At 43.4% G+C, this 13,356-nt stretch overlaps 1 protein-coding gene across 1 annotated transcript in view; it reads left to right on the top strand.

Annotated features, from left to right (window-relative positions):
• Nucleotides 1–13,356, top strand: part of LOC129704921 (collagen alpha-1(VII) chain-like) — a 128,948-nt gene that overhangs the window by 27,370 nt on the left and 88,222 nt on the right. Inside the window, exons 22-29 of the mRNA XM_055648330.1 lie at nt 627–662; nt 1,726–1,797; nt 2,488–2,532; nt 3,308–3,343; nt 3,739–3,774; nt 7,988–8,092; nt 9,916–9,969; nt 13,078–13,113. Of these exons, the coding sequence (XP_055504305.1) occupies nt 627–662; nt 1,726–1,797; nt 2,488–2,532; nt 3,308–3,343; nt 3,739–3,774; nt 7,988–8,092; nt 9,916–9,969; nt 13,078–13,113 (420 nt within the window). The remainder of the gene's footprint in view (nt 1–626; nt 663–1,725; nt 1,798–2,487; nt 2,533–3,307; nt 3,344–3,738; nt 3,775–7,987; nt 8,093–9,915; nt 9,970–13,077; nt 13,114–13,356) is intronic.

Here is a 13,356-nt window from a genome sequence, read left to right as displayed (position 1 = left end):
CCCAAGGAAGATCCCACATAGTTGCAGTCCTTTTTTTCCAAGGCCGGAACTCCTGCAATTGGGAGGCATTGCATCCGGATACTAGAAGTCCACTTCCTTGATCACCATTTAGTTTCTAATATTGCATCACTAAAAATATGAGCAATTCAACCTCATTTAATGAGACCATGGCTCAACCTTGATCTTGTATTGGCAATGAATGGTGGGACATTTAGTTTTAGAGACAGAGCATGGGAGCAGACCTTCTGCAGACCGAGTCCATGCAGACCATCGATCGCCCGTTCACACTGGTTCATTGTTATCCAACTTTCCCATCCACTTCTTGAGCACTGGGAGCAATTTACAGAGGGCCAATTAACCTCTTTGAGACGTGGGAGCAAACCGGAGCACCCGGAGAAAACGCACGCAATCACAGAGAGAATGTGCCAACGCCTGAGGTCAGGCTGCAGCTGAGGTCAGGATTGAACCCACGTTCCTGGTGCTGCGACCTACCTTTTCTTTATTGTCTTTTCACTTAGATTCTTAGTTAATGAAAATCGGAGATTAATTTACTATAGATGAGCATTTAAGTTGCATGGTCCTGTGACTTGGTCTGTACTCATGTATCTATTTCACTTCCTCTTCAGGGTGACCCAGGGAAACAAGGAGAACCTGGCAGAGATGTGAGTAACAAAATAAATGAAGACGTTTGCTCCAACTTATGGTCCTGCTGACCGCTGTTGTGAATCCTTGTCTCTGGAACGTCCTCTCGCCTTGTAACCTTATAGGAACTCCAAACCTGGACTCTCACTTCCCGTGCCTCTTATCTCCTTCGACCACCGTGATCGGTGTTGGTTATCGTTCTCCTACCTGCACCCTATGTTCTGGAATTCCCTCCCTAAAACCCTTCCTCCAGTCTTCCTCCTCCCTTAAGATGCTTCTTTAAACCTACATCATAAACCAAAATTTTAGGTCACTTATCATAATGTCTTTTGTATTTATCTTGCCATTTCAATGATGCAGTGCTGGTGGACCTGGACCCAATACTACCAACAGGTCCAGTCAGATGAAAGATAATCTATATTAAAAACAGATGTAGTACAAAAACAATGGAAAGCCCAAAGTCCCAAGTGCAAGCAAAGCAATTCGTAGATCGTAGTTCAGTTGGCATTCGTAGTTTTCAATAGCCTGATGGGTAAGAAGATGTTTTGAACATGTACATTGCAGTTTTCACTCTCCTCTACCTTCTTTCCGATGGCAGAAGTGAAATCAGTCTTATCTGTGCCCCTTTTATATATTTCTACAAGGTCACCCCCCCCCCCCCCCCCCCACACCAACTCCTATGTAGTGAAAATAATCCCAGTCTATCTAAATTTCCTAACAGCCATAGCCCTCCATTCCAGCCAACTTCCTGGTGAATCTCTACTGCACTCTCTCTTTTATTACTTCATCCTTACTGTAGTGTGACGATCGAAACTGTGCAGAACATTCCAAGGGTGGCCCGATCAAGGTGGTTTTCTACTGTTGATACTTTAACAGCATCCATCGTTCAAAGCATTTGCTGGAAATGTCTTGTGATAATCAGCCGTTGATGCTCCAGTGCCTTGCTTTTTGAACAGGCTATGTTTAAAAAGATGTTCTTGTTTTAATCATCATTAGAGGGGGAAAAGGTGGGCATCTGAATAATGCAGTTCAAACCGGCTCTGTTTTGTCTTTCATGATCATGTTGATGTTTTTATAACACAGGGGTTGTCCGGCCCAAGAGGCGAGTTAGGACCATCGGGACCAGCAGGACCTCAGGGCCCACCAGGACATCCAGTAAGTCCCATACTTCGTTGGTTCATAGTAAAGTATCAGAAGGATTGCCCAGAGCTCTGATCTGCTGAGTTATTGTAGAAGCATTCTAGTCAATTGACAGGAATCTGTGCTAGAACTGGTCAGAATGCTCACACTACTTTGTGGAACTTTCTGTACCTCTCATCTAATTTGTTGTAAATGTTTGTATTTTCATTTTTACAATGTGACATTTAGTTTAGTTTAGTTTATTGTCCTGTGTACCAAGACACAGTGAAAAGCTTTTTTATTGTGTGCTATCCAGTCAGCAGAAAGACTATACATGATTACAATCAAGCCGTTTACAGTATGCAGACACAGGATAAAAGGAATAACGTTTAGCACAAGGCGAAGTCCAATTAAAGATAGTCCGATGGTCTCAATGAAATAGATGGTAGCTTGGGACAGCTCTGTAGTTGTTGATAGGATGGTTCAGGTTCCTGATAACAACTGGGAAGAAAATGTTCCAGAATCTGGAGGTATGCGCTTTCACACTTCTGTGCCTCTGCTTGATGGGGGAGGGGAGAAGAGGGGAATGTCTAGGGTGAGACTTGTCCTTGTTTATGCTGATGGTCTTGCTGAGGCAGCGTGAAGTGTAGATGGAGTCCATAGTTGTTTTCTGTAATGGCCTGGGCTGTGTGCACAATTCTCTGCAATTGTTTTCCATCCACACAGGGCAAACCAGGAAATGATGGGAAACCTGGAGTTCCTGGGAAGAGTGTAAGTACATTCAAATTAATATTATTGGCCACGTGTCGGTAGCAGCCTCTAACAGTGTTACGGAGGCTGCAGTAGGATCCAGGATCTGGCCATTCAAAGGTCCTGAAGCAAAAATATGAGACCTCTGCCTATACTAGGCCAGTAAATAATTCAAGCCCAGTGACAGAAGTCAGTGGATCACAAGGAGAGCTTGAAGTCTCAGGCCAATATCCACCATGGCAACTGAAGAATACTGGACTGTTCTCTCAAAGAGGTAGCACAAACATGATGGGGTGTTTCTTTCTAAAACTATACTACTGTCAAGAGAAATGTGTGAGAGAAAGGGAAGGAATGGAGGGAAAGAAGTGAGATTTGGGAAGCCTTCATTGTGGCATTGAAAAAAAAATTGACCTCTTCTTGGTGTCCAGAAAACATTTTTTATCAAATACATTTAAAAATAATGGCTTCTCTACTGCCTGCAAGTCATCCATATCCCTTCATTCCCTGTGTATTTATGTGCCTATTTAAACACCTCTGATATGCCACAATCATATCCACTTCCACCATCAACTTGTTCCAGGCAACCACCACTGTGTAAACAAACCTGCCCTGCACATCTCCTTTAAGCTTTGTCCCTCTCACCTCAAAGCTGTGTCCTCCAGTGTTTGTCATCTCCACCCTGGGGAAAAGGTTCTAGCTGTCTACCCTATATATGTCTTCCCTATCTAAGGAGTGAGAAACATTCTTCATCATTTGAGGAATAATTCCGTTGAATCATCCTTCTGCTTTTCCACAGGGAGAAGACGGGACTCCAGGAGAGGATGGAAGGAAGGTAGGTCTCAACAAGGGAAGAGGACTCGGATTGCATTTTAATCCTTGGCCAGGATGTGGGGGTGGATCCTTCTACCTGATCCATTAAAGGTCTTGACTGGTCCCCAAAACAGAACATATTTTAATCATCCTTCATTGGTTGTGTCTGAACAGAGCAGGAGTGACATTGGAAGGCTTGATGGATATCCATGGAAATGGTTCGAGGCAAAGTAGGCGAGGTGGGGTTGAAGGGAGTGGGTGTCATTGCAAACCATTGCAGGCTGTGTGTAGTCTCGGGTGAATGGAAGAAATTAATGGTCCCAATACCCCATTATTAGATTGCATTCTAGCCAGATGCACTCCAAAGAGGATGCTGGGTTGCTGTTAAGCTGCTGAAATGTTTTGTTTCTCTTTTAGGGTGATAAAGGTGACCAAGGAGAAACTCCAAGAAATGTACGTATATGTTACAAGAATGGCTTGTCAGAACACGCTGTTGGGGGCACTGAACAGTTCAAAGCATCTTAACAAAAACAGCAGATTTTATTTGTAAAAATACCTTGTGTTCAAGAATAGTTGGAAAGTAGCTGCTTGATTTGATTTATTTCATGCCATTCAGATGCCGAAGAGTTGATGGGTCTGTAAAATGAATTGGGAGGGTGCTTAGGACTATCCTCTGCCATCTGTATCAACTCCCCTATTGCAGAGTTCAAATATTTCCTTGAATAATGCCCAATAGGTTTCTCTCCATTACATTGAGTCATTGATAGTTGCACCATTTGCTACGCTTTGAACCACGAGGTTTATTCTGATTAGCTGTTCTATATTTAACTGGTCACTAATGGCCATTTATTGTCACCATCCTTGCCTTCTTCCCCATTTCAAAGTAACGTTTACTTATTATCTCCATGGAATGATGAGAATTCATAGAACAGGGAGAGAGCTAGTTCAATACCCTAGTGGGGTACCCCAAGGCTTAGTGGTGTACCCCAAGGCTTTAGTGGGGTACCCCAAGGCTCAGTACTGGGACCCCAGCTATTTACAATATATATTAATGATCTGGATGAGGGAATTGAAGGCAATATCTCCAAGTTTGCGGATGACACTAAGCTGGGGGGCAGTGTTAGCTGTGAGGAGGATGCTAGGAGACTGCAGGGTGACTTGGATAGGCTGGGTGAGTGGGCAAATGTTTGGCAGATGCAGTATAATGTGGATAAATGTGAGGTTATCCATTTTGGTGGCAAAAACAGGAAAGCAGACTATTATCTAAATGGTGGCCGATTGGGAAAGGGGGAGATGCAGCGAGACCTGGGTGTCATGGTACACCAGTCATTGAAGGTAGGCATGCAGGTGCAGCAGGCAGTAAAGAAAGCGAATGGTATGTTAGCTTTCATTGCAAAAGGATTTGAGTATAGGAGCAGAGAGGTTCTACTGCAGTTGTACAGGGTCTTGGTGAGACCACACCTGGAGTATTGCGTACAGTTTTGGTCTCCAAATCTGAGGAAGGACATTATTGCCATAGAGGGAGTGCAGAGACGGTTCACCAGACTGATTCCTGGGATGTCAGGACTGTCTTATGAAGAAAGACTGGATAGATTTGGTTTATACTCTCTAGAATTTAGAAGATTGAGAGGGGATCTTATAGAAACTTACAAAATTCTTAAGGGGTTGGACAGGCTAGATGCAGGAAGATTGTTCCCGATGTTGGGGAAGTCCAGGACAAGGGGTCACAGCTTAAGGATAAGGGGGAAATCCTTTAAAACCGAGATGAGAAGAACTTTTTTCACACAGAGAGTGGTGAGTCTCTGGAACTCTCTGCCACAGAGGGTAGTTGAGGCCAGTTCATTGGCTATATTTAAGAGGGAGTTAGATGTGGCCCTTGTGGCTAAGGGGATCAGGGGGTATGGAGAGAAGGCAGGTACGGGATACTGAGTTGGATGATCAGCCATGATCATATTGAATGGCGGTGCAGGCTCGAAGGGCCGAATGGCCTACTCCTGCACCTAATTTCTATGTTTCTATGTTTCTAATACACTCCCAGTGCCACGCTGGAAAACCAATTCCCAAGCATTTCTACATGGCATTACATTTTAATTCTCTTTAAACTGATTATTCCAGACACCTTTCAAAGGCTGTGACTGAAGTTGCTTCTACCAGACGATCAAGCAGTACATTTCAGATAAAAAATCTCATCTACATGCTGGTTAATTTATACAAGTGTGGGCAGTGAACTTTATGGGCCTGTCCCACTTAGGCGATTTTTCAGCGGACTGCCGGCGACTGTCAAGTTGCCAGCAGTCGCCTGAAAAACCAGGAACTGGAACGGCGACTATCGGAGTGGAACACACACAACACACACAAACACATCGCAAAGGAGGGGGCCAGGGCAAGCGGGGGGAGCGCTGTCTGAAATTTACACGGTGCAAAGCCAAGGTGATACAGACACACACTGCGATGATCAGGAAGGTCGGCGCTGTAATTAAGACGGCTAGCACAGTGTACGGTAAGTTCTTTAAAATAGGGGGGGGGGGGGGGAGAAGGAGTGGAGCCAACTTTTAAGAAGCCAGCAACTTTTAACTAAGTCAGAGATACACAGCTGTGAAGTTCGGCGGACATTTAACATTACTGGTTATCCTTGGTTCTGCCAAGTACTGCTTACGTTTTTTCTCTCCAATGAGCCAATGAAAATGACCAGTCAGCAAAGGCGATTAACTAAAACTACCTACAACTATCTGGACTACTTACAACTACATGGCGACCCCATGACAACTGCATCTACAACTACAGGAGTATCTATTATCTCCATGACGATCACTTTTTGGTCGCAGAAAAATTTTCAACATGTTGAAAAATTTACGGCGACCATACTGAGGCCGCGATTAGTTCCCAGAATGTGGGAACTCCTTGCGACCATGAAGGAGACTCACCAGAGACCACCAGCGAATATGTGGTGACCATGTGATGAGCGCAGTCTCCTGCACCCACCTAAAAAGTTGCCTAAGTGGGACAGGCCCATTAGTAGATTTGTCTAGACATTAAGGACTAATTGAGTCTATAAAGCTCATATTCTGCTTGGATTGCTTACAACCAAAGGTATGAACATTGAATTCTCCAATCTTAGGTAACTACAAAATGCTCCACCCACCTCCCCCCAACCACCCGCCCCGCCCTCTCTCTTCTTTCCCTTCCTCTCCCCTGTGCCCCACTTGGACTTATTTATTTCTCCCCTACCCCACCTCCAACCTAATTCCTTCCTCTAGCTTCACAATTCACACGCTTCAATCCTTTTCTCGCACTCCTCCTGTCTTTCATTTCTGAACTTTGTCCACCCATCTGCTTATTAACCCCCCCTCTCTGTATCAGCCTATTATTTGCAAGGCTTTGTCCTGCCCCAACTAGCAATGTTACAACATTTTGAGATTTTAAAAATCAAGTCTGCAATTTATCCCATCAGATAAAGCATAACAATAAGTTTAATTTGACACCAAATTCACTTTCATATCTCAAGTATTAAAAAAGTTATGGCCATTTTCATACTCGGAAATTAGCATCTTGTTCCCTATTGATTTTCAATGGACATTACAAAAAAGCTGTGATCTTGGATAGTCAACAGGCCATTTCTTAAGGAAAGATTAACATTTTTAAATAGCCTAAGTGTCCAAAGATTATTCACAAATAATTCACAATATAACATGATTTTTATATCTAATTTACATTAATTTATAGGCCAAATGGAAGGAATTTAGTGTTCAATTGCTGTAAATAAATGCCCATTTAAATCGGCTTTCCAGTGGGTTTCTGTGAACGCGCTGGTTTAGAATGTTGACAGCGCGCTGGATTAGTGCCCTCAAATGCCGAGAAAAATACTGCGGGATATAAAAAGCCCAAAATGAACCACTCGCTATAGATAACTTGATATATAGGGTTATATATATGGCCCATTTAATGTAAAAATAAGGTACATACCTTTAATTGTTTGCTTTATAAAACCCTGGGGCTGCGAGAGGTTGCGGAATCAGATAGTAATTTTAAAATTATCATAACTATATTATCGAGGCCTATAAAACTAATAATACCTTTTGCGACCGGGTCTTGCAGCGATTTTTCGTTAATGATTTACTAGGCTGAACATCTGCGATTAGTACATCCTAGTAAAATTCGCGTTTTAAACCCGCCCCCTCCAAACAGCGCCAAAATCGCCGACATGGCTGAGGGCAGATTCCCAATGGCGATTCAGGTAGGTTTTGTAACATACCTACCCCAACTCTCTTCCAACTTTCTTCTGCCCCTCAACTACAATCAATCTGAAGAAGGGTCCTGACCCAAAACGTCATCTGTTCATGTTCTCCAATGATGCTACCTGACCTGCTGAGTGACTCCAGCATTTGTGTCTTGTTCCATAAAGCTGCCTGATTCGTACCTGTATGAACATTTCATCAAGGCCATGGAATAATTAGGAGTGGGAATGCTGAATGCTTTCCCTCCTTTTAAACCATGTGATTATTTTTTTGCTACTGTACCTTGTTGAAACTCCTGATTGAACCCAGACTGGGATTGAACCTATTATCTATCAGCTCTTACTGCTGAATCGGTGGGATGTATTGTATAGATTTCTGGAGAGAGGGACATAGAGTAATCACTTGAACATCATCTACTTCATGCCAACCAGGGACGAGATGGGGCCAAAGGTGAGCGTGGAGATCCTGGGCTGCAAGGAATTATCGGACTTAACGGATTGCCGGGTGTAATTGGACTTCCAGGACCCCCTGGGCAGGTATGCAATATGTTCCCTGGAAAGTCTGTGGGGGTCTAAGTATTGTAGAGGTTTGTGTTGTGGCGTTTTTAACTTATTTGTCAACAAATTTTAGACATTGCTGATAATGCCAGCATTTATTGTCCGTCCCTAATTCCCCACTGAAATGAGAAGGCAGTTGAAGAGTCAACCACGTTGATGCATCTGGAGTCACCAGTAGACCACACTGGGTGCGCGGAGATTATTTCATTTTCTGAGTCATTAGAGACCCAGATGTTTTTTTTATATCAACCAGTTGATTTCATGCATGCATTCAATGCAAAATTATAGACCCAAAACGTCACCAATTCCTTCCCTCCATAGATGCTGCCTCACCCGCTGAGTTTCTCCAGCATTTTGTGTCTACCTTCGATTTTACCAGCGTCTGCAGTTCGTTCTTAAACAGAAATCAGCCCGACTCGTTCATGCTGATGAAGATGCCCCATCGAAGCCATTCCCATTTGCCCTCTTTTGCCCCATATCCCTTCCCTATCCATGTACGTGTCCAAATGTCTTTTAACTGTAGTTATTGTACCTGCCTCAACAACTTCCTCTGACATTATAGAAGTAGAAGTCAGCCATTCAAACCCTCACACGCGCTGACATTCAATATGATCATGGCTGCCTTTTACTCAATCCATTGACAGCAGTGGAACTACAGTAAATCTCATTTCAGTTTGCATGTCTGCAGTTTCACCTTTCAGCTCATGTGTGAGAGTCAATATTTCAAGTCAAAGACTCTTCATCTAAACATAGAAGTGAAGTTAAGAAACCCTGTTGTGGGTTAGATTTCTTCCTCACAGCACAATTAATGCTGGCCCCTTAGTAGCTTTGTGTGTGATGGATATTTATCTGAAGTTATTGAGTATTATGCGGAAATGGCAGGCAAATGTGGTTGAGATGTAAACGAGGGGCTGAGCGGTGTACTGCTGACCCCAGCTTAACCCATCTACATTTAAAAAGGCTCAGCTAAACACTCCTTTGAAATTTCAGGAACTCTTCACAGTTTAGACTTTAGACATACACGGTGGAAACAGACACTTCGGGCCACTGAGTCTGCCGACCAGAGATCACATTAGCATTATCCTACACACTAGGGACAATTTACAATTTACAAAATACAATTAACTTACAAACCTGTAGGTCTTTGGAGTGTGGGAGGAAACCGTACCCGGAGGAAACCCACGCGGTCACAGGGAGAATGTAATAACTCTGTACAAACAGCATCTGTAGTCAAGATTAAACTGGCTCTCTTGTGCTGTAAGGCAGCAACTCTACCACTGTGCCACCCTAACCTCTGAGCGTTGTGAATCTAGTTAATTCTCCCCTTAGAGAAGTGTTGATGCTTAATCAATAAGTACATTCGCAGCTGAGATACAGTAAGCAGATTTAAAGACTACAAACATTTAAGAACTTCAGAACGATTGTAGATCCATTGCCGATGTTTGTGTCAACTGCAGACCTGTGTTCCACCATGATAGATTGAGAAGTTGAGATGGGTTGTGAAAGATTTTGGGAAGGTGAAATTGTTTTAAAATCCAAACAGCTTTGCAATTAATTGTGGAATGAGTTACTCCTTCCCAGTCCAATCTTTGCGAGACTCCAGACAGAAAATTTACAATTTAACTACAGTCAGTTGTGTGAGGGTCCTGCCAGTGAGTGAATAATCTGATCAGCTTCATCCTGTCACTTGCGCACAGCAGCAAGGCTCAGAACTCACCAGTTCCAATGAAAGGTTACAGACTTTTAATCTTAACCGTGAACTGTAGCAATAAGCTTGACTTATTTTTTTTGGAAATTTACAGGGATCTGAACCATCCATACCAATACCAGGACCACAAGGGCTTCCAGGAACACCGGTAAGATATCGAGAGAGACATTGGTTACTTCATCCTCCTGATTGTGGTCAGACGCTGGTACAAGAAGAATATGTAGTGGCTTAACTTTCAATAACAAAGTAATCCCAGAGAGATTTTAATGTAGGGCAGGATAGAAAATAGGTGCAGGAGTAGGCCATTCGGATCCCAGATTAATTTCGATGGGAAGGGTTTGGCTATTTAGTTTAATTTAGTTTAGAGATACAGCATGGAAAAATTATTCGGCCCACAGAGTCCACACCAACCATTGATCACCTGTTCATATTAGTTCTGTTTTCCCAGTCTTCCTACACATTAGAGGCCATTTACAGAGGCAATTAACCCACAAATGCACATGTTTTTTGGATGTGGGAGGAAACTGGGACACTGGGCCAATGTTTACCAAGCACTTTAGCTGTTGTTGTCCCTTCAGTTCTCGCTTCTCTTTACCTTCATTTCGCTTCACTTTTGGAATTCTGAAGTTGGGTACATGTCTCTCACACTTACCCCGACTCCCACAATTTTTTTCAGTGCAAAAATTCAACATTTTGGCGGTTTTTAACAGCTAGGAAAGTACGCGTTTCTAGCGTTAATAACATATACCGAAAGTGACGGATGTCCTCCAGATGGATTTAGCGGCTCCATGCGTCGAGCCCTCTGACCCAGTGACCTTTCGTGCAACCCCCCTATATGTAATCCATATTCCATCATTCCCTGCACATCCATGTGCTCATCTAAAAGCCTCTTAAACACTACTATCATATCTGCCTCCACCACCACCCCCAGCAGCGCGTTCCAGGCACCCACCACCCTCTGTGCAAAAAAAACCTTACCCCACACATCTCCTTTTAAACTTTGCCTCTTTCACTTTAAAGCTATGCTCTCCAGTCTTGCATATTCAGAAGTCTCCACTGTGGACTACAGTAGTGTAATGACTGGTCTATTGGGCAAGGAAACCAGAAGAAGGGTCTCTACCAGAAATGTCACCCATTTCTTCTCTCCGGAGATGCTGCCTGTCCCACTGAGTTACTCCAGCATTTTGTCTATCTTGGGGAAACCAGAGACCTGGCTGAACAAACCCACTACAGCAGGCCAAGAAATCCCATTTGTAGCATGAAATCTTTGTGTGTTATGTAATGGAATTTAATCAAAAATATGATCTTGTTTAACATGCAGGTAGCACAGATGTAAATTTTCTGTGTGTTTAGCATGCACAGAATTCCCTGATTGGTGTATGCCGGGTGGCAAGGAGGACACATTTTGATATCACTTGAACAGATTGTTTTTGTGAATCTGAGGCTAGTTAATGGCCTAGGTGTCACATACTTTAAGCAGCCATTAATGCAATGGCTGAAGCTCGTTTCAGTTAAAAGGAGTCGGTCCCCACCTGCAGCTCCCCTTCTAGGTAGGTTGGGAAAGGTCTTTCATTCCAATGTTGACCGCCACTCAGCAACCATCTCCAACCTATGCTTCCAATGGCTTTGGGTCACCCAATTATACACTCCAAGTGAGCATGTTCCCTATTCTGAACCCACATAGCATTGTATAAAGGAGATCTCCATTCAGTTTGTGTATTAATCAAAGGTACTAGCAGCTCATCCTCCCCTGGTGTTGCCCTCTGTCTTCGTTTAAATTCCTCCTTGTGTGTTTGTTTGACTGTCTATCCTTAACTAGGAACGTTTGCTGTGACTACTTCTGCACGTGCTGTGTGACTGGCATTGACTGAGATCTCTTACAGTGGAACAATAAGTGGGAATGATTGCTTCAAAGTCCTGCTCCCTAATAAGCTATATCTGAGCAATACCATCAAGGTTCAGTTTGTGAATACATTGCTAATCAGAGGGAATGTTTGACATTCCCACATCCAGCATAAGTATCTAATCTCTGAACAAACATGTCCATTGGACAAGGTATGCCAAGTCATATGATGTTGGGTTCCTTTTCAATAATTTTTGTTTCGTTTTTTAGTTTAGAGATACAGCATGGAAACAGGTCTTACAACCCACTGAGTCCATGCCGACCATCGATCACCCATGCACACTAGTTCAGTGTTATTGCACTTTCACACTGGGGGCAATTTACAGAGGCCAATTAACCTAGAAACCCGCATGTCTTTGGGTTGTGGAAGGAAACGTGCAATCTCCACACGCAGGCAGCAACTGAGGATCAAACCCGTGTCTCTGGAGCTGTGAGGTAGCAGCTTTACCAACTGCACCACAAGAGGCAGTTTCATTAAAATATTCTGACCCCTTTCCTGAGTCAGGAGACCACTGATGCTCAAAGCAGGACCTGAAGCATCCCCCTGCAATCAGTCTGAAGAAGAGTCCTGACCCGAGACGTCACCTATCCATGTTCTCCAGTGATGCTGCCCGACCCACTGAATTACTCCAGAGCTTTATGTCTTTCTCTGAAGCACCAGAGTTCTGTACGGTAAAGAGCACTGTGTGTTGGATGAGAGAGCCGCGACCATCATGTAAACCAACCTACCTTCCCTTGACTCCATCTACACTTCACGCTGCCTCGGCAAGGCCACCAACATAGTCAAGGGCCAGTCTCACTCCCGTCACTCTCTCTTCTTCCCACTGCTCCCCTCTTCCATCAGGCAAGAGCTTTAGAAGTTTGAAAACACAAAAATCCAGAGTCAGGCACAGTTTCTTCCCACCTTTACACAGGCAACTGAACCTTCCTCTCCTCACCGGCAAGAGAACAGTCCTGACCTTCCATCTACCTCATTGGCGATCTTTGAACGATCTATCATCAGATTTTATTAGACCTTATCTTGTACTAAATGTTATGTCCTTTATTCTGTATCTGTACACTGTGGGCGGCTTGATTGTAATCATATAATCTCACCGCTGACTGGATAGCTCACGAAAAACCTTTCACTGTACCTCAGTACACGTGGCAATAATAAATTAGACTAAACTATATCAAACTGAGATTTCTTCGTGTGCAATAAGTAAACAAATTGGGTAACTGACCACAAAATCCTTCCACAGAGATCTGTTGTTGGACCGTAACCTAGTCTTGTGATATTGAGAGACTTTTAGATTGCAGTTCAGACTTGTGCGGAATTCCTTATAAATAAATGTTTCTGCTTATTTTCTACAGGGAATTCCAGGCATCCCTGGAGCTGCAGGCGTACACGTAAGTCCTTTATCTTCTCTCCACTCGTTGACGATCATGCTCGTGTATAAGACAGGAATATTAGTTTTTTTTTGTGTGTTCTTGTGTGTCTCCTGTGAATTGTTCCAGGGAGTATTTACCTGTTTTATTGTAAATGTGCCTATTTCGAGTGCAGGTAGGGATATTTTAATTGGCATCACCAGCAACTGTAATTTCTGAGACACTCCACTTTCTCTATTGTCCTGGGGAATGTTTAGTATATAA

This window comes from Leucoraja erinacea, chromosome 16 (assembly GCF_028641065.1).
Source record: "Leucoraja erinacea ecotype New England chromosome 16, Leri_hhj_1, whole genome shotgun sequence".
Lineage (NCBI taxonomy): Eukaryota > Metazoa > Chordata > Chondrichthyes > Rajiformes > Rajidae > Leucoraja > Leucoraja erinaceus.
Note: the sequence above shows the minus strand (reverse complement) of the source record. Positions and strands in the feature narration are given on the sequence as shown.